The sequence below is a fragment of the Barbus barbus genome (genome assembly GCF_936440315.1).
Source record: "Barbus barbus genome assembly, chromosome: 28".
NCBI lineage: Eukaryota > Metazoa > Chordata > Actinopteri > Cypriniformes > Cyprinidae > Barbus > Barbus barbus.
In genome coordinates this window covers 7,785,291-7,812,990 of record NC_136756.1, presented here as the reverse complement: position 1 = coordinate 7,812,990, position 27,700 = coordinate 7,785,291, and the positions used below count along the sequence as shown (strand labels likewise).

The window sequence follows — 27,700 nt, the reverse complement described above, 5'->3', positions numbered from 1 at the left end:
CATTAGCAGCCACTACTGTTAAATAACTAGAATAGAATAACAAAGTGCGGTAAAAGGTAAAATTATTTGTAAATAGGCAAATGAGGCAAATGACACTGGAAGCCCCACGAGTTACAAATAGCTGCGCCCACTTTTACGTCAAAAATACGTTAGATAGTCTGACAATTAGTTCATTGTTAAGGGATGTTCAACAGAGAGTATACTGAAACTTATTTACAGAAATTTCTTTTGAAAAAGTTAATTTGCCTGAGAGCTTGAGGTTCAGCTTGACTAGTTTTCTCTGATGCATGTTAAGGTAACTTCAACTTACAACATGTCTGCACTTTCTTTTAAGTCTGTTTGTTCAGTCCAGAACATAGATGCAAATGATTCATAGCCGCATCCGAGCGAATATCCAAGAGAAGCCAAAAACTACTGCATGGACTTTCCTGCTCAAATCTTACATATCGGCCAAACTTTAAAGACCGAGAAACTCTGACAGATGTGCGAGAGAAACACACAGAGACTCTTTCAAGGAGCCTGGCAAAAGAACCGATTCAGGAAGTGGGTTTGGGATATAAACTCAATAGTGTGTTTATCTGCTGTTTTTCTGGTATGAATCAACATGGCAGTGATTCACGGTGGTCGATAGCTTTCCAAACAGCATAAAGCCAAGACAGGTTACTGCTCCATAGAACGGAAGTCATGACTCATATCCAAAGCATATACACAGCAGGCCGAAATGAATTACCCGAGGCAGACAGACAGACAGACAGACAGACAGACAGACAGACAGACAGACAGACAGACAGACAGATAGATAGATAGATAGATAGATAGATAGATAGATAGATAGATAGATAGATAGATAGATAGATAGATAGATAGATAGATAGATAGATAGATAGACAGACAGATAGACAGATAGATAGATAGATAGACAGACAGACAGATAGACAGACAGACAGATAGATAGACACTCAGATAGATAGATAGATAGATAGATAGATAGATAGATAGATAGATAGATAGATAGATAGATAGATAGATAGATAGATAGATAGACAGACAGACAGACAGACAGACAGACAGACAGATAGATAGACAGACAGACAGATAGACAGACAGACAGACAGACAGACAGATAGATAGACACTCAGATAGATAGATAGATAGATAGATAGATAGATAGATAGATAGATAGATAGATAGATAGATAGATAGATAGATAGATAGACAGACAGACAGACAGACAGTTAGATAGATAGACAGACAGACAGACAGACAGACAGACAGACAGATAGATAGATAGATAGATAGATAGATAGATAGATAGATAGATAGATAGATAGATAGATAGATAGATAGATAGATAGATAGATAGATAGATAGATAGACAGACAGACAGTTAGATAGATAGACAGACAGACAGACAGACAGACAGACAGACAGACAGACAGACAGATAGATAGATAGATAGATAGATAGATAGATAGACAGACAGACAGACAGACAGACAGACAGACAGACAGACAGACAGACAGACAGACAGACAGACAGACAGATAGATAGATAGATAGATAGATAGATAGATAGATAGATAGATAGACAGATAGATAGACACTCAGATAGATAGATAGATAGATAGACAGACAGACAGACAGACAGACAGACAGACAGATAGATAGATAGATAGATAGATAGATAGATAGATAGATAGATAGATAGACAGACAGACAGACAGACAGACAGACAGACAGACAGACAGACAGACAGTTAGATAGACAGACAGACAGACAGACAGACAGACAGATAGTTAGTTAGATAGACAGACAGACAGACAGACAGACAGACAGACAGACAGACAGACAGACAGACAGACAGATAGACAGATAGATAGATAGTTAGTTAGTTAGTTAGATAGATTTTTATCCTGTAATGTTTGAACCAGTGCAAAAATTTGAAAAGAAGACCATAAACTTTTTGGCTCCAGAATGACTGCGGAAGAGCAGATATAGTGAAGCGAAGGCCCTGCTCCAGAAGCACAGCTGGTAATGCTATGCCTGTGGGAAAACTGCTGACGGTGCTGTGTGAGAAAGAGAGGACAATAAAACATGTGTTTGACTCCAACTCTCTGCCCAAGGGCCGCATAAGTGACCTGGTGTCTCCACAGTCCACACCTCACCCTGGGCTTCTCGGAAGTGAGAGCATGACTCAAAGAACGCCTGTGGTCTGTGTACCTGTGACGTTGGCTGGCTGAGTAGAGTAGAGAAAGGAGTGTGTGGTGTCAGCTGGTGACAGCCGTGCCTGCCGCTGCAGTGCCACCCTGCCAAGAACACAGTGACCGCAAGAGCAGGAAGTGGAGAGGAAAAAAGAAAAAGAAGCCAGTTCTTCATTCAAAGGAACTCTCAACTGTTGAAGGTAATGCTCTAGTGCCCTCTTGTGTTCACCTATCATTATAATCACTCCGAACACTTTAGATCACTCAAGCATATGTTTGATTTAACATCATCGGTGTCACTTAGGGTGTTTTCACACTTGAGCCCTCTTTAAAAGAACCGAACCCAGACCCCTTAAAGTGGACCAAGATGTGGACCAAGTGAAAAAGGACCCAGTTTACTTGTTTTCTTGTGTTCACACTATCGCAGTTCCTGAAAGAGGACTCAGATTCGTTTTTGGTCCACTTAAGCTGTAATGGTGCCTCAGACCTCTTTGTGTTCAGACTGTTGCTTTTTGGATCTAGTCCAGTTCAGTGTTTTATGGCTGACATTATGGTCTCCAAAACTGGAATATTTTTTATCTTTTGCACAAAAATTTAAGTTTTGTACACCTTTGTAATATTTATTTTGAATTGTTTTCCTTGTTTATGTAATCGTGTTTATTTTATAGCACACAGGGTTTCTGCGGGACTTTTAAGCTCAAATTGAAGACTTTAAGACTTTTTAAAAGCAACATTTACAGTTCAGATACATGTTTTCACAATATATATATATATATATATATATATACACTGAATAAAATTATAAACGCAACACTTTTGTTAATTTGTGTAGAACTAATGAACTACGGTCTTATGGGTTTGGAATAACATGAGGGTGATTAAATGATGACAGAATTTTAATTTTTGTGTGAACTATACCTTTAACAACCTACCTGTCTTTAACAGTGAGTCCAAACTCTTTTCAATCCATTCAGCTTCATTCATATGCATGCACATGCTGGGGACAGCAATGCAATGATGTTTTGCATTTCGCTGCATTCCAAAGATCAAGTTTTGTGAACTAACGTGACCAATAAAAGACTGATACGTCACAGTGAGACCTCGTATCTGAAACACAAAATTTGAAGCCGCTGTTTTGTAGGAAAGTGGAGTTGATTATATACTTTTACATTTTGCATTTATTTTTATTTGTTATATGTTGAATTTATATTTTTAAGTAAGGCACTACAGAACTGATATCATATAATATCTAGGTTAGCCTAATATCTAAAGTCTAGGCTGACCGCCCTCAACACTGTACATGTACACTCACCTAAAGGATTATTAGGAACACCTGTTCAATTTCTCATTAATGCAATTATCTAATCAACCAATCACATGGCAGTTGCTTCAATGCATTTAGGGGTGTGGTCCTGGTCAAGACAATCTCCTGAACTCCAAACTGAATGTCAGAATGGGAAAGAAAGGTGATTTAAGCAATTTTGAGCGTGGCATGGTTGTTGGTGCCAGACGGGCCGGTCTGAGTATTTCACAATCTGCTCAGTTACTGGGATTTTCACGCACAACCATTTCTAGGGTTTACAAAGAATGGTGTGAAAAGGGAAAAACATTCAGTATGCGGCAGTCCTGTGGGCGAAAATGCCTTGTTGATGCTAGAGGTCAGAGGAGAATGGGCCGACTGATTCAAGCTGATAGAAGAGCAACTTTGACTGAAATAACCACTCGTTACAACCGAGGTATGCAGCAAAGCATTTGTGAAGCCACAACACGCACAACCTTGAGGCGGATGGGCTACAACAGCAGAAGACCCCACCGGGTACCACTCATCTCCACTACAAATAGGAAAAAGAGGCTACAATTTGCACGAGCTCACCAAAATTGGACGGTTGAAGACTGGAAAAATGTTGCCTGGTCTGATGAGTCTCGACTTCTGTTGAGACATTCAGATGTTAGAGTCAGAATTTGGCGTAAACAGAATGAGAACATGGATCCATCATGCCTTGTTACCACTGTGCAGGCTGGTGGTGGTGGTGTAATGGTGTGGGGGATGTTTTCTTGGCACACTTTAGGCCCCTTAGTGCCAATTGGGCATCGTTTAAATGCCACGGCCTACCTGAGCATTGTTTCTGACCATGTCCATCCCTTTATGACCACCATGTACCCATCCTCTGATGGCTACTTCCAGCAGGATAATGCACCATGTCACAAAGCTCGAATCATTTCAAATTGGTTTCTTGAACATGACAATGAGTTCACTGTACTAAAATGGCCCCCACAGTCACCAGATCTCAACCCAATAGAGCATCTTTGGGATGTGGTGGAACGGGAGCTTCGTGCCCTGGATGTGCATCCCACAAATCTCCATCAACTCCAAGATGCTATCCTATCAATATGGGCCAACATTTCTAAAGAATGCTTTCAGCACCTTGTTGAATCAATGCCACGTAGAATTAAGGCAGTTCTGAAGGCGAAAGGGGGTCAAACACAGTATTAGTATGGTGTTCCTAATAATCCTTTAGGTGAGTGTATATCAAACACATGATTCAAACAATATGCTCAGTAGTAGAGAGTCCAAGACCTGAAAAAGGTGTCTGATAAGGGGAAAAATGTGCATTGTTGGACCCAGAACTTTTTTGTCAGCTTAGATGTAACCCTTAGATGTAAAATGTTTACCCCTCCATTTAGGTTTACAGGTATATTTCAATAACTTATTGACACTGCATGTTCACCAGACTGAGAAAGTATCACAACTTTTTTTAGTTGTGATACTTTCTCCGTTCGCATTACATGAACACTGACGTTTTAGGAACTCAATCAAAATACTACTACTACTACTAATAATAATAATAATAATTAGGGTACAACGGGGCTAAAAATGTGCTATTCACTGCGCGTAAAATGTATAATTATATGTAAAAAATATATATGTTGTATTGAACATTAATGGAGCAACAGATTTTGTGTGAAAATAAATCATTCAAATTGTTTATTTTGTTTAAAAATGTATGAGGTGGCAACAGGGGCCTTTTATCCCACACACGGGGTAAAAGGCCCACCAGCACGGGGTAAAAGGCACATGGTAGTGATACAAATACTTCAGCTTAAATAATGTTTTGTTTAATAATGTCTAAGTTAATACTTGTTCAAAACAATCACTTTAGCAAAGTTTGTTCTGTTTTCTGCTTAATTTGAAAATAATAATAATCATAATTTTTGTTCAATAAATACACTGTCATTAAAATGTTAATATAAAAAATATATTTTAAAATACAGAAACAAAATCATTTTGATAACTAAAGATTCTGAAAGTATTGGAGGAGATCCAATAATAATTGAAAATATATTTACAGTAGTAACAACAAAATATATTTTATTATATGATATAATTAATATCCTGTTTTTAAATATGATGGTTTCATTCTAAACATGGCGATTATCTCTAATATGGACACATACATCATATATATAATATGATATATGATATTTACCATCTATTATTATTATCATCATCATCAAATATTTTTTGTTTTACATAATTTTAATGTACAACTGTATTAGCCGACAAATAATTAATAAAAAAAATAATTATTACTACTGCTATTATTTAGATTTTTTTTTATTTTACACTACAATACTAATTTTTGTGTCTTCACTTTCAAGCATTCAAACGTTTAACCATTTTAAATCCTCAAACTTTTATTTTGGCTGATGGTGAAATGCTGCAAACTTCTGCCCACAAAAATTTAGGAAATTACCTGAATGTGTCAATAACGTAAACCTCATGCACACTGCCTTCCCAAATGATCGTTAAACTTGGAAGACATACAGAATTGAAGTTTGCTTCTTTTACTGTAAACGAGCTGTTCATGTGAACACAGTGCCATGCTTCACTTTGAAACATGCAGCACATCAGTAGTACATTATTTAGTATAACCTCCACTGACCGGTCCATCACCCCTGCCTCTTCATCTTGGTTCAACCTCCCCATTATACTACTTTCTCTGCTGTGTTCCCTGCTGCAGTTTAAGTGTTAGTCCATGCGACTGTTAATAATTCAGTGTCAGTGTTGCTGCACTCTGGTCGGTCTGAGGCTGAGCGTGTGCAGAGCAGCGCTGGCTGATACGCTCCTGCAGCCTGTGCTCTGACAGTTGCACCACAGAGAGAGAGAGAGAGACTGCAGAGAACACTGAGAAAATCAAATACACCCTCATACACTCACCCAGGGAACACCAGTCACTGCCCACTCTCTCTGTGCCCATCTCTTCTGAGCCTAACACCTCCCCAAGTCTCTCATTCACACCCTGGATCTTCTTCTCTAGCAGTTTTCGTGATAGGGACGGACAGAAACCAGGAACATCCAGCCGTCTGTGTTTCTTGACTGAGACAACTCAAGCTGGAGAAGAGAAGGTGGAAGATGGTGGAAGCAAGGCCCAGATCGACCCCACGATGGCTAGATTGGCGGCTGTCTGTTTGTGTGCTACTTCTCTGTATGTTTGGGACGACGGTGGGCCGCAGGGCTCCCAAAATCCCTCGATGTCCAGCCACCTGCTCCTGTACGAAAGACAGTGCCTTCTGCGTGGACACCAAAGCCATTCCCAAGAGTTTCCCGCCAGGAATCATCTCCCTGTGAGTACTCCAAAGATCATGTGTACCTATTTCTTCATATTCAAATAGGGGAAAGTTGCTCATAAAAAATTATATTATCATTGTCTTGCCTATAAACCATTTGGCCATTATGCCACCTGTCAAGTGACGTCCTTCCTTGTGACATAAGGGTTTATGTGATTATAACACAATCATAAAGAAGTCTGAAGAAAAAAATAGAGCCCTAATTTCCATAAAGTGGCAGTTTTTGTCCTGTAAAGCTAAAAAAAAAGGACAACAAAACATTATAAAGTAATCGTTTTGACTCTATATGTTGCCATATATATTCCAACCTGATATTTGTTAGTCATTGACATTTCTTTTTCACCTTTGGTGCCACATTTGTTGTCGAAGCTGCAGTGGAAGGGAATTATTAGTGAACAATGGCTTGAGAAGACTATCATGCATATATAATGGAGTCGAATGGACTACTTTCTGAGAGTCTCGTATTGGTGAACTATTCCTTTAAGCTGACTACTAGACAGATAAACAGAAATCAGCTTGCTGAGCTGACAGAAAATGAGGTGAAGTCTATATGCTGCTCTTTTTCAGTCAGCTTACATCTGCTGTAGAGACTAAACCACAGAAACCTCACCACATACACGGTTATTATCCTCTGGGAGAACATAACCGCAGATACCATTTATTTCATCAGCTGTCTCAAGATTTTTCCCCTCTCTGTGTTTTATAGTTCACTGACGTTATCACACAATTACACTGTATTTTATTAGATACTATTTGCAGAGAAGGCATTCATTTATAAAGACTTATGTAACCAGGTTCATTCAGGTTTATTCATATTTATGTATATATTCTGAAGAAAGTATTATTAAAGGCCTTTGATTTAGATTTCATGTTAACTGAGTAATATAGAGAGTTTTGCATGCTGATGGTGCCCTTATTTTCATACTGAGAATATAAGAAGGAAGGAAGATCTGTGTCCTACTTTCTAATAATTGATTTGTGAGATCCTTTCAGGTGTGCAGAGCAACGGTTTAAGAAAAAGGCCAAACATAACTGCTCAGAATTAGACTGAAATGACTTTTAAACATTGGGAAAAAGTGGTGCCTCTCCTAAATTATTCATAATAATAATAGTGGCTAGTAAGTATTAAACATTAAATACATACTAAATAAATGCATACAGAACACCCTTGAAACTCAACATGATAAAAATCGCATGGAGAAAATAGCAACCACCCTAAACGTCTTAACATTATGGTGGTTTTGCACAGGAAAGCATCATTCATAATGTGTTCAGAAAATGTAAAAAACAAAATCTAGACTTAAAATGAGAGTCTTCTAAACTGAGATTTTCAGATGTTATAAAGACATTTTTCTGAACTCATGAGTCTTTACTTTAAGATGACTGTAACAGCAACTATATTTGTGATGATGATGGCTCCAAGCAGGTCTCATGAAAATGCATATAAATAGTATGCCAAATAAAAACAAAAACTTGTGGTATTGATGCACAAAAATGGACTTTGGCGTGTATATGCTACGGGATGGGTTGAATTAGGGTTGTGGGGTAGATGCGCATCATATGTACGCCAAAGTCAATTCTTCATACTATGAGTTTTTGCTTTTATTTGGCGTACTATTTATATGCATTTTCATGAGACCGGGCTCTGATGATGATGATGATGATGATGATAATGATAATGATTATGATGGTGGTTTCTGCTCTTCTATCAGGACTATGGTGAATGCTGCTTTCACAGAGATTCCTGAAGGAGCTTTTTCTCACATGCACCTACTGCAGTTCCTGTAAGTACCAAATGCACAATGATCCTCCTCTGCATTTTCTTATTATGGCCTGTGTGTGAAAAAAAGTGTGAGGATTGTAGTGTTTGTCAGCTGCATGTCTGAGCAGTGTGTAGTGTGATGTGTATCAGTGACAGACCCTCCATTTACAGACTGCCCACACTCACACAACAACAGCGTTTCTGTCCTCCCTCTGTGTGTGTGAGAAAGTCACAAGAGAGAAGTTTGTTTTCCAATGACAGCATGCCAGTTCTTCAGTCACTGAATCAGTAAACAAATTAAAAACGGCCTGCAATATCAGATATGCAATGCTTTGTAAAATATAGTAGTATAATAAATATAAAAAAGGTTAAATGCAACATTTAAACTATGTTTCTGTGTGAAAATATGCTGTTGTTTGTGTACAGACACTAATCCACTGTCAGCAGTAATATCTGTACTTCTCGTTCTGTTCCTTGCTGAAGTCATTTGCATATAGCAGTAAATGCCATGAAGACGGTGTGCTTTGCAGTGTGTCTGATATTTGAGACCAATAGGCAAGATGTGCTTTCAGCCACAGGAATTTATTGTGGATTCATAAACTCCAAAGGCAGTGATAATGGATTTACATGGTGATCTTTCAGGCAATGCAGCCTTTCAGTGTTTCTGATCTATTAGAGACAGGGTAAGACATTGCACTGAATAATTAAAATACACCGTTTCAAACATTATATTTTAACTCCTGTCACATTTGAACACAATGTCTTGTCTCATAGATGATTATTATAAGTCCTTGCCTTTTGTAAAAAAAGTACACTTTAGCATAAAAAGAGTACTTATTGCAGAAATATTACATTTTATAAGAACTTAATTGTGCTTTTCTTATCCACTTAAGTAGGACTTAAGTATATCTTATATATATATGGTTAAAAGTGCACTGCTAAATGTAATTACAAGATTTATGATAAACTAAAATATACTTGAATGTCATTTCTATTAAAACTTTTATATCATGTTTGTAATTACACATTTGAATGGATGAAGTTGCAATTTAGTGCATTTAAAATATATGATCTTTAAATATGATAGCGAATAACATGCTGCTTATACATTTATAGTCAAGTACTTTACATGTGCTTTAGTATGTTAGTCAACACATCAAAATAAATGTACTTCTTTACAGCAGTAAAATAGTACTGACCCTAAGAACGTCTAAACCTGTCTAAAATGTATGAAAAATGTTCAGCTCAATGAAAGTGCAAGGTCTTATCTTGGTGTCTTTCTTTTTGTTCTGCACAGGCTGTTGAACTCAAACACATTCTCACTGATTTCTGATGATGCTTTTGCCGGTCTTGGACATCTGCAGTACCTGTGAGTATGTTTCCATGTTGCTTGATGGATGGATGGATGGCCTAATCGATGGTTGGCCTGAAGGATAGAGGAGGAGTGGGTTGATGGGTGGGTGGATTGATCACTTGCCCAACAGATGGACAGATTAGATGTTTCAGAATGTCTTCTGTTGCATTTTAAGTGATTTATTTTGATCTTTTTTAGACACTGGCTTTTGCTCACATAAATGAAAGGCGGAGCTAAAAATATGCCGTTTTCTGTACAAAGAAATATAAATTAAGAGAAAGCTTCTAGAGCATCTCCTCAAGGTTTTGAAAGTGTTCGCTCATTATAATCCAGACATGTAATGTTCATAATATTTTGTCTTATAAAATCAAGTTAAATTAAATGTTTAAAACAGAACATTTGCACATCCATTGACAATGATTATCTGTCAGAACATTCATTGATATGAGACAATGTGGCACAATAGCTCTCCCAACAACACCAAACTATGAAATAACTAAATAAGTCTTGCCTTCTCGAGAATTCTGGTAGGCTAAACTCCTCTTTTTTTTCTTCCAGTCTTCCTCTCATTCTTTTTACTTTCCTTTCACTGTCAGTTGTAGAATTTGATTACCCTTTTGGGTTTGTGCATTCTAAATAAATCACTTTTTCAACCAACAAATATTGTATGTCTCACGGTGCTCACAGCAGGGATGAATGAGGAACACACAGACGAGGATGTAACTCAAGATAACAGTCTTTAATAAATCCAAACAAGGCAGCGCAAGGCTGACACAGACAGGAACACCGGGGAGTAACGAGTAGACCAGACGAAATCAAACTGAACAGACAGGACTTAAATACACAGGATAATCATAGATAATGAGACAAACACAGCTGGACAAGTATTAACTAATAATCACATTAAACAAGGACAGGAAACAAACCAAATATGGACACAAGAGGCGGGAACACATGACGCACACGACAAAGGACTGACAGTATGCTGCAAACATCTCATCAGTGTTGGAGGTAACACATTACTGAGTAACGCAAGTTACGTAATCGGATTACTTTTTTTCAAGTAACTGGTAAAGCACATTCATTTCTAATTTACAACAAAATATCCAACTTAGTTTTTCAAATAAGTAATGCTGGTTACTTTATTTTCCCATTTATTCACTGACATCTCTCCCGTCCCCATGGTGATGCTTATTCATCAGGCTGAGACTTATTCATTTCACTTTTGGTGTGAAAGGGTCTTTACAGTTGCCAGAAATATAACTTTTGGATTTTTTGTTATTAATAAACAAATAAGCAAGCCTAGCCCAAGTGACAAAAAGTAATGCAAAAGTAACGTAACACATTACTTTCCATAAAGAGTAACTAAGTAACACAATTAGATATTTTTTATGAAAAGTAACCTTCCCCAACACTGTATTTTATTATATAATAGCAGACGTGACACCTCTTAAAAAAGGATGATTTAAATCAAATATTTTTTGAAAGCCACTGAGATGAACTGGTATATTAATATCTTTCTCCAGGTATTAAAAAGACATCTTTGAGCGAGACTTGTGCGTGCATATCTGTGTCTCTCATCTTTGTGCAGTTTCTTCTGAGTCCTTCTTAAGATTCAGGTAGCGTTGTCTTTCAGACGCAAGCATTGGCAGCTCAATGACTGCAGAAAGCGGGTGAATGAGATAAAAGAGAGGGGGTGGAGGAGTTGCTATTGCAGAAAGCTTTTAGCATTAATGAAAACGCCCACAACCTCAGAGTCATTAAGCTAAAAGCTATAACAAAGCAAATGCGGCAAGGTTTGCAGATGGAGGCAGGCAGGCTTCGTCTTCCTGAACGCTGTGACTCATGAATCCATCAGGCAGCATGCTTTTGCATCCTTACTGTTTATTATAAGGGGAGAAAATATGCCATTTGATTAATATCCCTGTCCTAATCTTTTATCTTCTCTCTCAAATGGCACACAAATAATTTTAATGAGTTCACCTGCAAATATCATATTTACAAATATTTAATTTTGTAGCTGTCTGACAATGAGTTGTTGGTTGAATTAATTTACAAGAATGGCTCATTTAATTCCCATATTCTCTTTTTTTCTTCTTTACAGATTTATTGAGAACAACGACATCCAAACCCTGTCAAAGCACACATTCAGAGGACTGAAGTCTCTGACACATCTGTATGTATTGCATCTGCCTATGACGTAATCAATTATCAGTGTATTGATTAAAAAAGCTTTTATATGGCCCAGTCTTCAATACACTGTAAAAAAGAAAGAAACAAAAGTTGTTTCAACTCAAAATGATTTGTTATCCCACTTACTTAAAATTTTTAGTTTCATCAGCTAAAATATTCCAGTTGTCCTTTAAATCAACATTGTGTAACTTAAATTTTTAAGTTGACTAAACATTTTAAGTCAGCGGGGGTAACAAATTATTTTAAGTTGAAATTTTTTTTTACAGTGTATTCAAGATTAAATCACACTGTAATGTGTTAGTTATTGTACCTTATAGACTAGAATAAAGAATGGAGGGATGCATCTGCAGTCCATCATGATAAATAGATCATGTTATGTCTCTCTGGTTTGAATTTTCTCCATGTCAGGTCGCTGTCCAACAACAACCTGCAGGTTCTTCCCAGAGATCTCTTCAAACAGCTGGACATCCTCACTGACCTGTATGTACCAGATTCCCAAATATTCCTCTGTGAGAGACTCTTACTAAAACAAGCTTTTTCTTTTCATATATACAGACCCATTTATGTGAAAAATAGTAAGCATTGTAAAGTCAAAATGTTTCCCAAATAAAATAATTAGATTTTATTTTGCATTGACTCTACTGAAGCTAAATCAGCTTATTTAGAAATAAAAAATGTATATATTTCTTCACAAAACTGAATGAAAAAAAATAATTCTCAAATTTTCCATGGATCCCATGAAAACCACTCACAGAGACCTGCGAGGGAACTCGTTCCGTTGTGACTGTAAGATCAAATGGCTGGTTGACTGGATGGAGAAGACCAACACCTCAGTTCCCGCCATGTACTGCGCCAGTCCTTTTGAGTTCCAGGGTCGACGCATCCATGACCTTACACCACGTGACTTCAACTGCATTAGCGCAGGTGAGCCAGTTCAGACCGTAACACGTGTTATTTGAGACAGGTGGCTGAAATCCAGTTGAAATCCAATAGTGATATTTCTAAATCTGTAAAACATGTAAACCCAGCCCGATCTCACGGCAATTCATACATATTTTATGAGGTGGCTAATTCGTACAAATTCATACGATTTTTAAATCGTACGTATTTTACAAGTTGCCAATTCGTATGAATTTGTACGAATGACCTACACCTAACCCCGCTCCTAAACCTACCCGTCACTGGGGTTTAGGCAAATCGTACGAATTAGCCACCTCGTAAAATACGCACGAACTGGTCGCGTTGATAAACCATATTACCAAAAGTATGTGGGTATCCTCTTTAATCCCAGACTCCAGTTGTAGGCCAACCCAGAAGTTAGCATCACTTTGGTTCCCTTGATAAAAAGCCAATGAAGATAAGTTCTATGACCAACAAAAATATATGATTCTCACACATTTTGTTCATCAAAATAATTTTCATGAACACAACCGTTTATTAATTTTGAAGCCTAAATCTTAAGTCACTGGGATATATTTATAGTAATAGCCAACAATACCTTGTATGGGTCAAAATTATAGATTTTCTTTTATGGCAAAAATCATTAGGATATTAAGTAAAGATCATGTTCTATGAAGATATTTTGTAAATTTCCTACTGTAAATATATTAAAACTTAATTTCTGATTGGTAATATGCATTGCTAAGAACTTAATTTGGACAACTTTAGAGGCAATTTTCTCAGTATTTTGATTTTTTTTTGCACCCTCAGATTCCAGAATTTCAAATAGTTGTATCTCAGACAAATATTGTCCAATCCTAACAAACCATACATCAATGGAAAGCTTATGTATTCAGCTTTCAGATCGAAAAAAATGACCCTTATGACTGGTGTAGTAATCTTAGCTCAAGGGGGAATATTAATAATTAATCATAACTCTTTATAATTAATTATAATATTTGGATAAATAAATAGAATTAGCTTGATAAAGCAGAGCTTACAGTACAATCAATTGATCAGGTCATCTAGTGAATGCTCAGTATTGATTATTTATGAATTCAAAGAAATCTTAATTTCTAGGGTAAGAGAAATACCCTTTTTTTAAGGTACAGTACCACTCAAAGCATGTAACAAGATCGAGATCGTTAAATTGACTTTGTTGCAAGCAGGGAATCAGAAACAAATACTCATATGTATTGTGCACAAAGTTTTATTAACTAAATCACAAACACATACTGTAACTAAACTAAACTAAACAAACACATACATATACACACACACACACATCACACATACATGGTACATGGGAAGGATAAGTGAGACTGGATGAATGAAACCGGACAGAAACAGGGGAAATGAGGCTGAGTTGACCATCTGAAAGAACCATCAGTCTCTAATTCAAAGCAATACAATAGCTTACAACAAACCTCTGTGTGGTGAAAGGAATGATACTTGCATTTGGATACTTGCACCGAGAACGAGAGTCCCGTGAAGCTTCTGAAGAAGGTCTGGATGGTTTCATTCCATGGCCGAAGTTGCAATCTCTTGAAACTCTGAGGTTGTTCTTGACTCTGTTGGGGTTGAGAGAGTCATCTCTCCTGAGTAAGCACATGGCTGGGTGTAAAATGGGACCTGTTGGCCCTGTGGGCCGCAGTGGAATTGCAGGCTCAATCCATAGATGAAGATGCAGAGACTTCCGGGAGCAGGGAGAGAGAAATGTCTGAGCGAGTGCATTTCCATGATGGTGAATTCCAGGACTGAGTGAAGATGAACTCCAGTGGTATTAGTCTGACTCTTTGTAGTCAAGAGCCATCTCCCCAGGCTGTGGAGACCGCACGTGGCTCTATGTTGGGGCCTGGCGCTCCATGAGTCCAACCATACGGGCAGCAATCGGAAGATTTTGCAGAAGAAGGGCAGACCTGTGTGTGAGCCCTTTAAAGTCAGGGAAGAGTCACACCTTTCAGAATGGGCTTGACCAATGAAAAAGGCTGAATTTCCAAGCGGGAGGCTGGAAATATTGGGGGGTTTTATGGCCCTTTGTCTGAGAGCATGGTTCGAAAGGCTCTGGCAGTCTATACTTTGATTAAATTACACACACACCTGGCATTCTATGAGAAGGTGGTGTACACCAAGTGTGCATCATCAAATGAGCATTAATTTGGTAGGAGACACGATATAGGTGGGGTTACCTTAACTAGTACTTCACTCATAAAGCATGCATAAAACAAAATACAATGCAAGAGACACTATACAAGATAGTTAACATCGTACACACAATGTCCTGGGATGCATGTTTATCAGTAGAAAGGTTTGTCTATGAGTGACAAGGAGGAAAGTTTTGTTTGTATGGGCAGTGCGTGGGTTTCAGACGGGTCCGTTCTTACGGCACGTCACCTCTCACATACTTTTGAGCAATAAAACAGTCTTATCAGATGGTTGCCCTGGTAACTGAGCCCTTTAGGGTGCTCTTTTGGGGGGAAGGGTCCATAGACCCTCACAGACTGTTTGTTGGATGAGAGGGTTTGCTGGATTATTCATTAAATATAATGAATAAATGTGTCTGATTGGTCCAAACGCTACACTGGTTTTCTGGTCCAGGGTCACATATTAATGAACTTTACTATGAACGCGTGACAGCGTCACCACCATTAATCTCTGGATAGCTCTTTCAATGATAGCGTGATTATAAACACAACAAGGTTTTGAAAGTGGACTGGTGAATACACGAGTTTTACTGTTTGGCATTATAGCATTTAACGTCCCCAACTATCTCTGTAGCCACTTGCCATAGAATAAAATATTAACATATCTTAAGCAGATTTTAACCACATGCCTTATTTCAGGCATTTCACCTAAAGCCCATTCAAAAACCCATTGAATTCAGAATGATGGAACCAGAAATGCTAAATGTGGAGTTGTTTCCGAGTTTCAGGACTTATTCCTGCAGCACTCTATCCAGTGACATTCTAGAAAATTCTGTGCATTCAACTTTGTGACAGCGGTTTGGGGACGGATCTTAAAGAAATGGTTGACTACGGACTGGCCCCCACAAAGCCCAGACGTGGACCCCACTGAACACCTCTGAGGAGGAAAGTTCTTTCTGCATCCATGTTCTAACATCAAGAAGAACCCTGATGAACAAAATAGCATACTGTATGCTGGTTAGGTATGTTTTGAAGCATGGCAGCTGGTTATGAGTTGGTTTAAACTGGTTATGTGCTGGTCCAACTAGCTCCTGCTCAGGACCAGCTCATAACCAGCTTATAACCAGCTCAGGACCAGCTCATGACCAACTAAAGACCAGCTTAAACCAGCTCAAACCAGCTGCCGTGCTTCAAAACATGCCTAACCTGTAAAACAGCATATACGGGGGTTTTCTACAGAGAAGGCTGTAATTAAAATTAAAGGTCCACATTATTTTGGCCATGTATTGTATCTGGATTTCTGTGACATGTCCTGTGTTGTGACATGCTATTATCCATCTAAAAAGTTTTGAACAAAACGTTTCTCATTTTTCCATAATTACTGCACATGCATTATACAAAAATTCATAGTAATTCAAAGTCTACATGGAATATCTGTTTGTTACACCACAGGATATTTTAAAGGTATCACGAAATGCAGTTTCAGAGTTTTATATTATGTATCTCAAAATTTATTTGTAAAGTTTACAATGTTTTTTATGGCACTAAAAATGTCTAACTTTCTGCAAACAACGCTCAATTTGAAGTGGTGTTACCTCTATCAAAAACAGAAGTAACTGGCCACTGCTGTGATTGGCTAACTTCATTGCACCATATCCAGCCTTAATTTACAACATGTTGTGTGTTTTTATGATAGAGATGGCAACCGATGTGACAGAGCCATATATGTTTGAGTCTGAATCAGATCCTGAGGCAGAAGAAATTGAAACAACACAACAGCAACATAAACTATAATAAAAATATTAAACTTAAGGAAATATTTCTGATCTGGCTATTCACTAGTTTTATTAGTAACACTCAAACAACGATATGCTTGAGTATTAATAGTGTTACACACGCTGGTTTGATGTTTATAACAAACACACTGCAAGATTAAAAATCCATTTTTTAATGCTTGGGTCTTTAGGAAGGCTATGCAAAGTTTTTGGATGTGCAGTTTCTTTACATCCACTGACAGAACAACATCTGAGTTTGATGGTTTTACTCGACATCTTGTGATTGATGGATAGAGATGAGTTGTTCAGAACATGCTTCCTTGATTACATACGAAGATGACGCATGTTAATGACGCTTCAAGGAAAATCATGATGAAACGATTATCCCCTTTTCAAATCCTGGTGTTTTAGAAGGGTAGAAATGCATAATTTATCATTGAAACTAGTTTTGAGTTCTGAAACTTACATGTTTGTTTTTATTTCAGAGTAAAGTCTTATATGTGTACTATCAAGAACCATTTGATTCTCCATTTCATAACCCCTTTAAAATATAGACTATATACACTGGCTCTGATATGAAATTTTCTTCTAATCCAGATTTTGCTGTATATGAGACATACTCATTCCAGTCCCTGTCTGTGGAGTCATACGAGTTTAGCGATGACCAGTATGTAGTTTTCGCTCAGCCCAACACTGGAGTCTGCACCGTGTTCATTTGGGATCACGTGGACATGCTTTTCAAGACACATTACAACATCACATGTAAGTCAAAAACTACAAAGCTGTAAGTGGAGTTTTTATTACTTGATTTAATAGAACTAATAAAAATAGAAATTTCCATAGACAATTATGTGAATATTGCAGAGGATGGAAACCCCTGCTCTGGAGTATTAAATCATTACTCAAAATGCATCAGGATTCCTTTGTTATATGTTTAAAATGTAGCTCCATTCAGTTACAAATACTAATGTATGTGTATTCCAGCTCGTTCTGCTGTGTATTGTAAACCTGTGGTTATCAACAACACTCTCTACATGGTTGTGGCTCAGCTCTTTGGAGGATCCCACATCTACAAGTATGTCTATGTGCACTAGACTCTATTGTGGAGGCTCAAATATTTTGTGGATATACTTTGTGTATTATCAGAATTAACCCTAAATACATTTTTATTTACTTTTTTACTTTTACTAAAGGTGCAGTAAGTAGTTTTTTTAGTGGTAACATCGCCATTCTTCACATACTTTAAGTACTGAGACCACAACAGTGAGTTTTATGTAAATTATGTAAATTAGTGATGTACACAGTAATTAATTCCTTTACTGGTCCAAAAAAAAGCAACTTGTGCATCACTACTTTCCTCTGTCATCAAATCTATCCACCCAGTCAGAATTGTGAGATATAAACTTGCCGTTCTGAGAAAAAAAAAAAAAAAATCAGAGTTCATATTTTACAATTCTGAGTTAATATTTCACAAAAACTTCCTTTTCTAGCTATCCTGACCTTCTCGCAAATTCTAACTTTTTTCTCAGAATTGCAAGATAAAAACAATGTAGATTTTCAAGATATAAATTCACAATTCTGATAAGAAAAGTCTGTACCAATTATATCTGGCAATTCTGAGTTTGTACCTCACAAAAGCAACTTTTTGTCTCACAATTCTGGCTTTTTTATTTCAACTATGAGAAGAAAAGTCAGAATTACAAGATATAAACTCAAAATTCAGATTTTTGTCTTGCAATTCAAAGTTTACATGTTACAGTTCTGATATTATACCTCACTATTCTGAGAAAAAAATATTGAATTGTGTGATTAAAGAAAAATGTGTCCTATTTACCTTCTTATTGTTTTATTCCTTGGCGTAAACTTGCAGTTGTGAGTTTACAACTTGCAATTCTGAGGAAAAATGTAAGAATTATGAGACATAAACTTGGAAATGTGAGAAAAATTAACATTTTTATTCCATTGTGGAAATAAACTTTCATAGAGCGTGACCCGCACCACATAGCCCAATTAAAACACTTTTTATAGAAAACTATAATAAGTAGGCCTACAGTCTTTATCTCATTCAGTTGACTCAGTAAAACATTTTAAATTAGTACCAAACTACTGAATGCACCTTTTATTTGGTAAAATATTTCAGTACCCAAAGGTTCATATAGTATCTGTTTGCATGTGCTTATCATCATCATCAGAACATCATTATGACATCCTGTTGTTGTTGTCAGATGGGAGGAAGGTCCGTTGCGTTTCGTCAAAATCCAGGACATCGACACCACCCGTGTCCGTAAACCCAACTTCATCGAGACTTTCCAGATTGAAGGAGACTGGTATTTTGCAGTAGTTGACAGCTCTAAAGCCGGATCCACAAGTCTGTACCGCTGGAACAGTAACGGCTTTTACTCACACCAGTCCCTCCATCCCTGGCACAGAGACACTCACATCGACTTCCTAGAGGTGGACGGCAAACCTCGCCTCATACTCTCTAGTTCCTCGCAGCCCCCTGTGGTGTATCTGTGGAACCGCAGCCAACGCCAGTTTGCCTACCACTCTCAGATCACCGATTCAGGCGATGTGCAGATGGTGAAGCACTTCTGGATTCGAAAAGTGCTTTATCTCTGCCTCACGCGCTTCATAGGAGACTCGAAGATCCTGCGCTGGGACAACCAGCGCTTCGTAGAGATTCAAACCCTGCCGTCACGGGGCTCAATGGCCGTGTATCCGTTCAGCGTCGGCGTGAGGCAGTACCTTCTGCTGGGCAGCGATTATTCCTTCTCTCGGATCTACTTGTGGGACGAGCTAACCCAAAGATTCCAGCCCTTCCAGGAACTCAACATGCTTGCGCCTCGAGGCTTCAGCCTGGTCTCTGTTGACAATAAGGATATTCTGTTAGCGGCCAGTTTTAAAGGAAAGACCATGGCCTACCAGCATCTAGTGGTGGATCTCAGTGCCAAATAGGCAGCTGGAGAGGTTTTGTATAAGTGCGTAAATGCCAAGAAGTGCAAAACTTCCACAGTTTTCTACATCTGCATTCACACATGAATTGATTCTATCATTGATAAATAGGCTACTCATACTGTGTAAGCCATCATCAACTCAATAAACATGTTAAAACTTTAAACTGATTACCCATTTTTAGGTCTTTAAATAGCCTAAATTAGTGCTGTCAAATGATTAATCGCGATTAATTGCATCCAAAATAAATGTTAGTTTTTTTACATAATATGTGTGTGTACTGTGTATATTTATTATGTATAAATAGACACACATGTATGGATATATTTAAGAAAAATATGTTATGTTTATATATTAAATATATTTATATATAAATTAAATATGAATATAAATATATACATGTAAATATTTTCTAAATATATACCGTGTCTGTAGCTATTTATATATACATAATAAATATACACACAGTACACACACATATATTATGCAAACAAAAACTTTTAATTTTGATGTGATTAATCGCGATTAATCGTTTTACAGCACTAGCCTAAATATTTACTATATGCATTGCAATGATTACATGCTTCTTTGATAGGATGTACATTGTTCAGCAGTTACATATCAAAAAGGTGCATGATAATTTTAGACAGTTGTTACTCCCTGATTCGCGTATCATCATAACATGAACATGTCTGAAGATACTTTAAGAATATTGTGTTCTTAAGAAAAATAGCAAGTTTCATGTTCGTTACTCAGTTGAGCTTGACTGTTAAGGCTTTGCTTTAAGGATTTTCTATGCAGATTATTCTGGACAACAATGGACAACAATTACTAACTGGTAGGTCATTATAAACCATCTGCTGGCATCAGCATGCATTGCAGTAAATGACTGTGGTGGAAATGTCATTTGTGATGTGTCACAAAATAAAGTTGAAAAATATCTGTTTATCTTTGTACAGGAATTTCTTTTTTTCTTTCTGTTTCTAACCTTGTGTCTATTCATTACGGAAGAGGATTAGGGCCAAACAATAATAATAATAATAAAAAAAAACATCTGGAGATTAAAGTCATTAAAATATGAGATAAAATGTTGAGAATAAACTCATTAAATTATGAGAAAAAAGTCAATATAAAATGTTGAGAATAAACTCATTAAGTTATGAGAAAAAAGTCATTAAATTATGAGAAAAAAAGTGTTAAATTTCAAGAACAAAGTCATTAAATTACGAGAAATAAGTCATTACATTTCGAGAATAAACTCATTAAATTACGAGAAAAAAGTTGTTAAATTACGAGAAAAAAAAGTTAAAATACAGAATAAACTCATTAAATTATGAGAAAAAGTCGTTACATTTCGAGAAAAAAAGCCGAGATAAAATGTCGAGAATAAACTCATTAAATTACGAGAAAAAAAGTCGTTAAATTGCGAGGAAAAAATTGTTAAATTACGAGAATAAACTCATTAAATTACGAGAAAACAAGTTGTTAAATTGCAGGAAAAAATTGTTAAATTACGAGAATAAACTCATTAAATTATGAGAAAAAAGTTGTTATATTTCGAGAAAAAAGCCGAGATAAAATGTCGAGAATAAACTCATTAAATTACGAGAAAAAAAAAGTCGTTAAATTGCGAGGAAAAAATTTTTAAATTACGAGAATAAACTCATTAAATTATGAGAAAAAAGTCGTTACATTTCGAGAAAAAAAGCCGAGATAAAATGTCGAGAATAAACTCATTAAATTACGAGAAAACAAGTTGTTAAATTGCGAGGAAAAAATTGTTAAATTACGAGAATAAACTCATTAAATTATGAGAAAAAAGTCGTTATATTTCGAGAAAAAAGCCGAGATAAAATGTCGAGAATAAACTCATTAAATTACGAGAAAAAAAGTCGTTAAATTGCGAGGAAAAAATTGTTAAATTACGAGAATAAACTCATTAAATTATGAGAAAAAAGTCGTTATATTTCGAGAAAAAAGCCGAGATAAAATGTCGAGAATAAACTCATTAAATTACGAGAAAAAAAGTCGTTAAATTGCGAGGAAAAAATTGTTAAATTACGAGAATAAACTCATTAAATTATGAGAAAAAAGTCGTTATATTTCGAGATAAAAGCCGAGATAAAATGTCGAGAATAAACTCATTAAATTATGAGAAAAAAGTCGTTATATTTCGAGATAAAAGCCGAGATAAAATGTCGAGAATAAACTCATTAAATTATGAGAAAAAAGTCGTTATATTTCGAGATAAAAGCCGAGATAAAATGTCGAGAATAAACTCATTAAATTATGAGAAAAAAAGTCGTTACATTTCGAGAAAAAAGACGAGATAAAATGTTGAGAATAAACTCATTAAATTACAGAAAAAGGCGGTAAATTACGAGAATAAATGTCCAGAAAAACACACGTGTCATGTTCGTTTCATCTGGTTGGACAACATTCTTCTACTCCCTTCTCATTCCTTTTTGTCAACAGCCTCCAGTCCTTCATGCCAAAGATGAAGAGTTTTTCCGCTTTTCCTTTCCTGCGTTTTCTGCTGTCTTCATTTTAGCGCAATTTATGGTGCCGAATTAGTCAGAGACCGTGTGATCATTCAGTATTGAATATTCAACTGCAGGGGGGCAGAGTAGGATCTAAATATATAACTGTAAAAGTCGACCAATTCTGGCCAAAAAAATAAAAATAAAAAAATTAATTGTAGTTATGACAGTCAACTATCACATAGCTACAAATATTTATTCAAAAGTCTTTCTTGGTTTGTATATATATATATAGTAGTGATGTATGTCTCGAGACCGGTCTTGGTCTCGAGACCACTTTTACGTGTCTCGGTCTTGTCACGGCCTTGACGGTCTTTGGTCTTGGTCTTGTCTTGGTCTCGGACCTCTCGGTCTTGTCAAGTCTCGCTGTCTTAGACCGTCATAGTGGTCGGGGATTTAGCAGTACTACACGCCAGTGATGCGCGGGTTGATCCAAAATGAGCGGGTGCCCACGGTCACCCGCGGTTACGAGTCATCCAAAAATATTTTGAATGATATTCGGGTCGCGGTCGGTCGGGTCGTTTGAAATAAAGATGCCAATTAAACCTTTGTAATTTATATAGTTCTAGTATTTATATTCAACTAACTGTTGAATAAATGCTGACGCCGGACAAAATTCCCGATTTCCCAACACGTTGAACTGAGCAATGCCATTGTATAATTTTAATAGGTTACTTTTAAGCGCATATAGCTCAGTAATGTCAGTTTTATGTATTTTCTGAGAGGGGGTGGGATTTTTGTTGGGAAAGGGGGGAGAGCCGCACACTTCGATTAGACTGGATAAACACATGCAGCATCTTAATTAAGAAAATGAAACGAAATAAATGAATAAATCAAGCCTATATTACATAACACTAGCCTATATCAGCATTCAGAAAAAGAACAGTTTGCGCTACTAAGGGCTTTCACACTTTTCCAAAAGCCGTTTTCTCATGTTTCTTCTTTCAATACTAAATCAAAAAACGAATGGACGAATGATATACGGATTGGGTTGTTTATTTACCCGCGCATCACTGCTACACGCTCAAAAAAAAAACTACACGCTCTAGAATCTTTGGTATCCACGACAACACAACGTTTGATAATGCAACATTAATATTTTGCGCCCTTCAAATCAAATGCAATGCAACCAATCACATGCATGTATTTATTTATTTTATTTTATTTTTTTGCGACAGCCATTGACATTGACATATGACATTGACTGTCAAACATTAGGCCCAATCCAAGTTTATAATTGTGTATCTTTAATTTGATGTTACAATTTCATACACATTAAGTATAATTTCAATTGGTTACATATTTCTCATTCTTTAGTTGTTGGAGGAGCAAGATGGTGTTGGGGGTGTTTGATGTTTTGTCAGATGAACCAGTCAGTACCAGTAATGTCAGTCCTCAACAGTATACAAAAGTTAAGGGAGTCTCAATCCTCTAATAGTGCAGTAACAGCCGTCATACAATTGCTACACATAGTTGATCTCACCCAGTCTGAAAAAACATTTACAGTGAGCTCAGTCACACACATGACATGGTCTGTCTCTGTATTGCTCTGCCTGTAGTTGAAGTAATACCGTCTAATATGTATTGAATGTAAACCCTATGCTGCTGTTCATACAAGTTATTGTGTAGCTTCAACACTAGTCTGTTTTTTTTTCTTCTCCGGTCTCGATTTGGTATCGGTCTTGGTCTCGACTTGGTCTCGATACCTTCTGGTCTTGGTAGTGTCTTGGTCTCGGTTTAGGCGGTCTTGACTACAAGTCTAATATATAGCCTATATATATATATATATATATATATATATATATATATATATATATATATATATATATATATATATATATATATATATATATATATATATATATATATATATATATATATATATATAGATAGCCCAAATATAAATTGTTGATTGAATTGTGTCAGTGACTCTAAAACTGCATGAAATATGTATAACTTTTATGGTGTGTGCTGTGCATGATGTTTTTTGTCTCTTTGTGAACTATAATAATAAAACATATTCAGGCACAAACTCTGTATTAAAACATTTTAACAGCCGTGTTCTCAAGAATGTTGTTTACTTTTAAATATTTAAATACTTGGAATGTTTGACTATAGCGTCATAACAGCGTGAATATGAGACTGTTCTGGACTCGTCACTGGTTTACCGCGCTATTATTCACTCGCACATTTACAAGGATGTGGGCTACTGTGGCTGTTCAAGATGACATCCGAGACAGGAAAACACGCTCCTCGAATATCTACCAAACTGCCGGACACAAACAAGAGGTCCGACGTTAGAAAGGAGTGGACCCGTCTGGAGAAAACAATCTGGCCCGTTGCTCCTGATGGCTACATCCCCAACTCTGTCGTCAGGAGCTTGGCTCCCTATCCAAAGTTCAGTATTCCTTGCGCCAACAGGGGGCTCCAAATAATGGCGCAAATAGAAGCAGCAACTGCCCGTTCGGCAAAACAAAGGCGACTGTTAAAGTATTTCCTCGAAAAGTTCTGCCCTCTTAAAGAAGAGCAACAGAACGTAGAAGAAGAAGAAGACGAAATCAGTTTGGAAAATGTTATAGAAAGTGTACCTGAAGAGACAAACATAACAGAAAGCTTGACATTACTTCAAAATAAGTCAAAGGAGACAAAGACAGGGGCCAGCTTGACTCGAAGAGCTGTGCCCAAGAGCCAATACCTGCTCCAGAACAGACAAAAGTTCCTACAGCCAAATCCTTCTTCTGTAGCGAAACTCCAGACCAACCGTTCTTCTGCAGATGATCTACAGATGAAAGATTCTTCTGTAGATGATCTCCAGACGAGTGCTGCTTCTGTACAGGAGCTAAAGAGCGAGGAAGATGGTGAAAAAGATCAGAGCCTCTGTGAAAAGAGCAATGCTTTTCCTGCAGTGCAGTCAAAGAAAGTGAAGAGAGGTCGAAACACTGCTTTTAAACTCCCAGAAGATGTGAGCACAAGGATGCAGAAGGAGCAAGACGAGTTGCACCAGGAGATTAAGGAGCAAAAGAAAAGTGATACTACAAACAAAAATGCACATGTGCCAGAGATTGGGGCTCTGAAGCGGACCATGCGGCATTCCCCCTTAAAGAAACTGAAGTCCTTTGTTCCACCTCTTCCTCTGCTGGGTGACAGAAGGCCTAATTCTGTCCTCATTTACCTTTACAAGAGATCAAAAGAAGAATCAGCTCCTGAAGGGGTGAAGCATGCTCCTAAATTTGCTTAGACCACAAATAAAGCATTTTTTTGTGCAATATATATATATATTTTTAATGAGACTTCATATTGTCGTCTCGTTTATTGCAATGCTGAGAGCATGGTTTATAATGACCCTAAAATTCTATGTATTGTTGTCTAAAAACAATAATTCAACATTTTCAAAGAATAACGTGTACTAAAGCTAACTCATCAGGTAAAATAAAATTGCATGCATATTAGAGACATACAGATCAAGAGCTGAAGTACTTTGGTGTCTAAATAAATTAGTCACTTTAATTAGTCATATTACAGTTTTTAAAAGTTACTGTGTTAGTGTTACCATAGCAGATGCACAGCAGAAAATAGATTTGTGTTCCAAAGATATATCAAACGACTTCAATGGGAATCTTTTATAAACAATAACATTCTCACTGTTTGTTGTTTTTGTTTTAATACAGTAACTGATTGATTCAGTGTATTAGAAAATGACTACAAATTCAGGTTTTCGTTACCACCGTCAGATTTGTCAACTCTGTCAGATGAATATTTTGATAATTCATTATTATATTTCTATTTGTTGAGGAATTGTTGGTCACATGTGGAAGTGTAATCTTTCTGCTAACATGAGAATGTGTTTTGAAACATCTTGATTCTTGATAAAGGTAAAGTTGAAATTATATACAGTCCAAGGTAAAAAGCACATTTTGATAAGTTGGGAGGTTCTTCTTTTTAAAGCTGACACTTGAGAGTTTAGGCTCAAATGTTAATATTGATAATATTAATATCTCAAACTAAAAACAAGTACTGTATAATGTATAATAGAGTAACTTTTAAGTAGAATCTTATGTCATTTTTGGATGCAAACACAGACAGCCAACCTGTTTCCTCAGTCGCTCCACTGCAGCTCTTGACGGACATCTTCAGGTTGTGGAACTGAATGTTTCAATTGCACAGGATCTTCATTTACCTGAATGGACATTATATGAATTCCTAAGAGAAGTATTCATTCTCGCATTTTTATTACTGTCATCTTTTTAGAGTCTTACTGCATCAGTTCAATTAAAAATTTTAGGATGTTAGGTTTACTGTTTGCCCATTTTGTGTAGTTTAAAGTAAATACTCTTAGTCCTTTTAATACAGTGAGTCTCAAAAGAAAGACTTTATACGAATAAAGGTCTGTTCTGTATTTTTAAGACATGTTCATTTCTGGAATTCAGGGCCTTTTGATCCCCAGCAGAGATTATGATCGTATTGCCATAGAGCAATATCAATAAAAATGAGAACTTCAGGCATATTTAAGTTTTAAATCACATTTTAAGGCAATAGGATCATGATAATATAACAGGGGAATTACTGTGTTTCTTATAATGCAAATATATTGTCATTGAACTGTATTTTGTATTAATTTTCCTTGTGTGTTGACAAAACGAATAAGCACCGAGATAGACAGGAACACCATGCATCACCGCTCAAATAGCCTAACCGAATGAATAAACCCTTAATAAATAAATAAATTTGTCCGGCATCGGTTTCCGTTTATTATTTAGCTCCAAAAACACAGGGTATGTGATTATTATAATTTTATTTTTTCTAAGTGTTTTGGCTAAGTGTTACATGTTTAAAAATAGCCTATCATGGCAATATTCAATTCCACAGTGCAGGCAAATCAAATCTATTATTAATGCTCTATTATTATTATTATTAAAATTTTGTGTTTTATTAATATCATAAAATATTAACATTAACATATTAACATTCAAAATAAATTATTATTATGCATTATTATATTATACATACTACTATTTTATTATAGCCTGAACAATATATTGCATTTAAAACTAATAAAAAAAATTGAATATTCAATATATTTCAACATTTTGCACATTTGACAGTTTCTGAGTTTCACTATATATTCTGTCAATACGGTCCAATTTAATAAAATATATCCTTTATTGACCTCAAAATGCTCTTTAATTAAAAAATTAATTTCAATTTACCTATG

The 27,700-nt window shown here is 36.4% G+C and overlaps 1 protein-coding gene across 1 annotated transcript; it reads left to right on the top strand.

The window, feature by feature from the left end:
* Window positions 1-6,614: 6,614 nt before the first annotated feature.
* On the top strand, window positions 6,615-19,951 carry lgi3 (leucine-rich repeat LGI family, member 3; the record flags this gene model as incomplete). Its single annotated transcript, XM_079382503.1, has 9 exons — window positions 6,615-6,826; window positions 8,542-8,613; window positions 9,889-9,960; window positions 12,050-12,121; window positions 12,547-12,618; window positions 12,893-13,062; window positions 17,594-17,758; window positions 17,981-18,071; window positions 19,222-19,951. 9 exons carry the CDS (start codon window positions 6,615-6,617, stop codon window positions 19,949-19,951), a joined length of 1,656 nt encoding a protein of 551 aa, XP_079238629.1.
* Window positions 19,952-27,700: the final 7,749 nt, after the last annotated feature.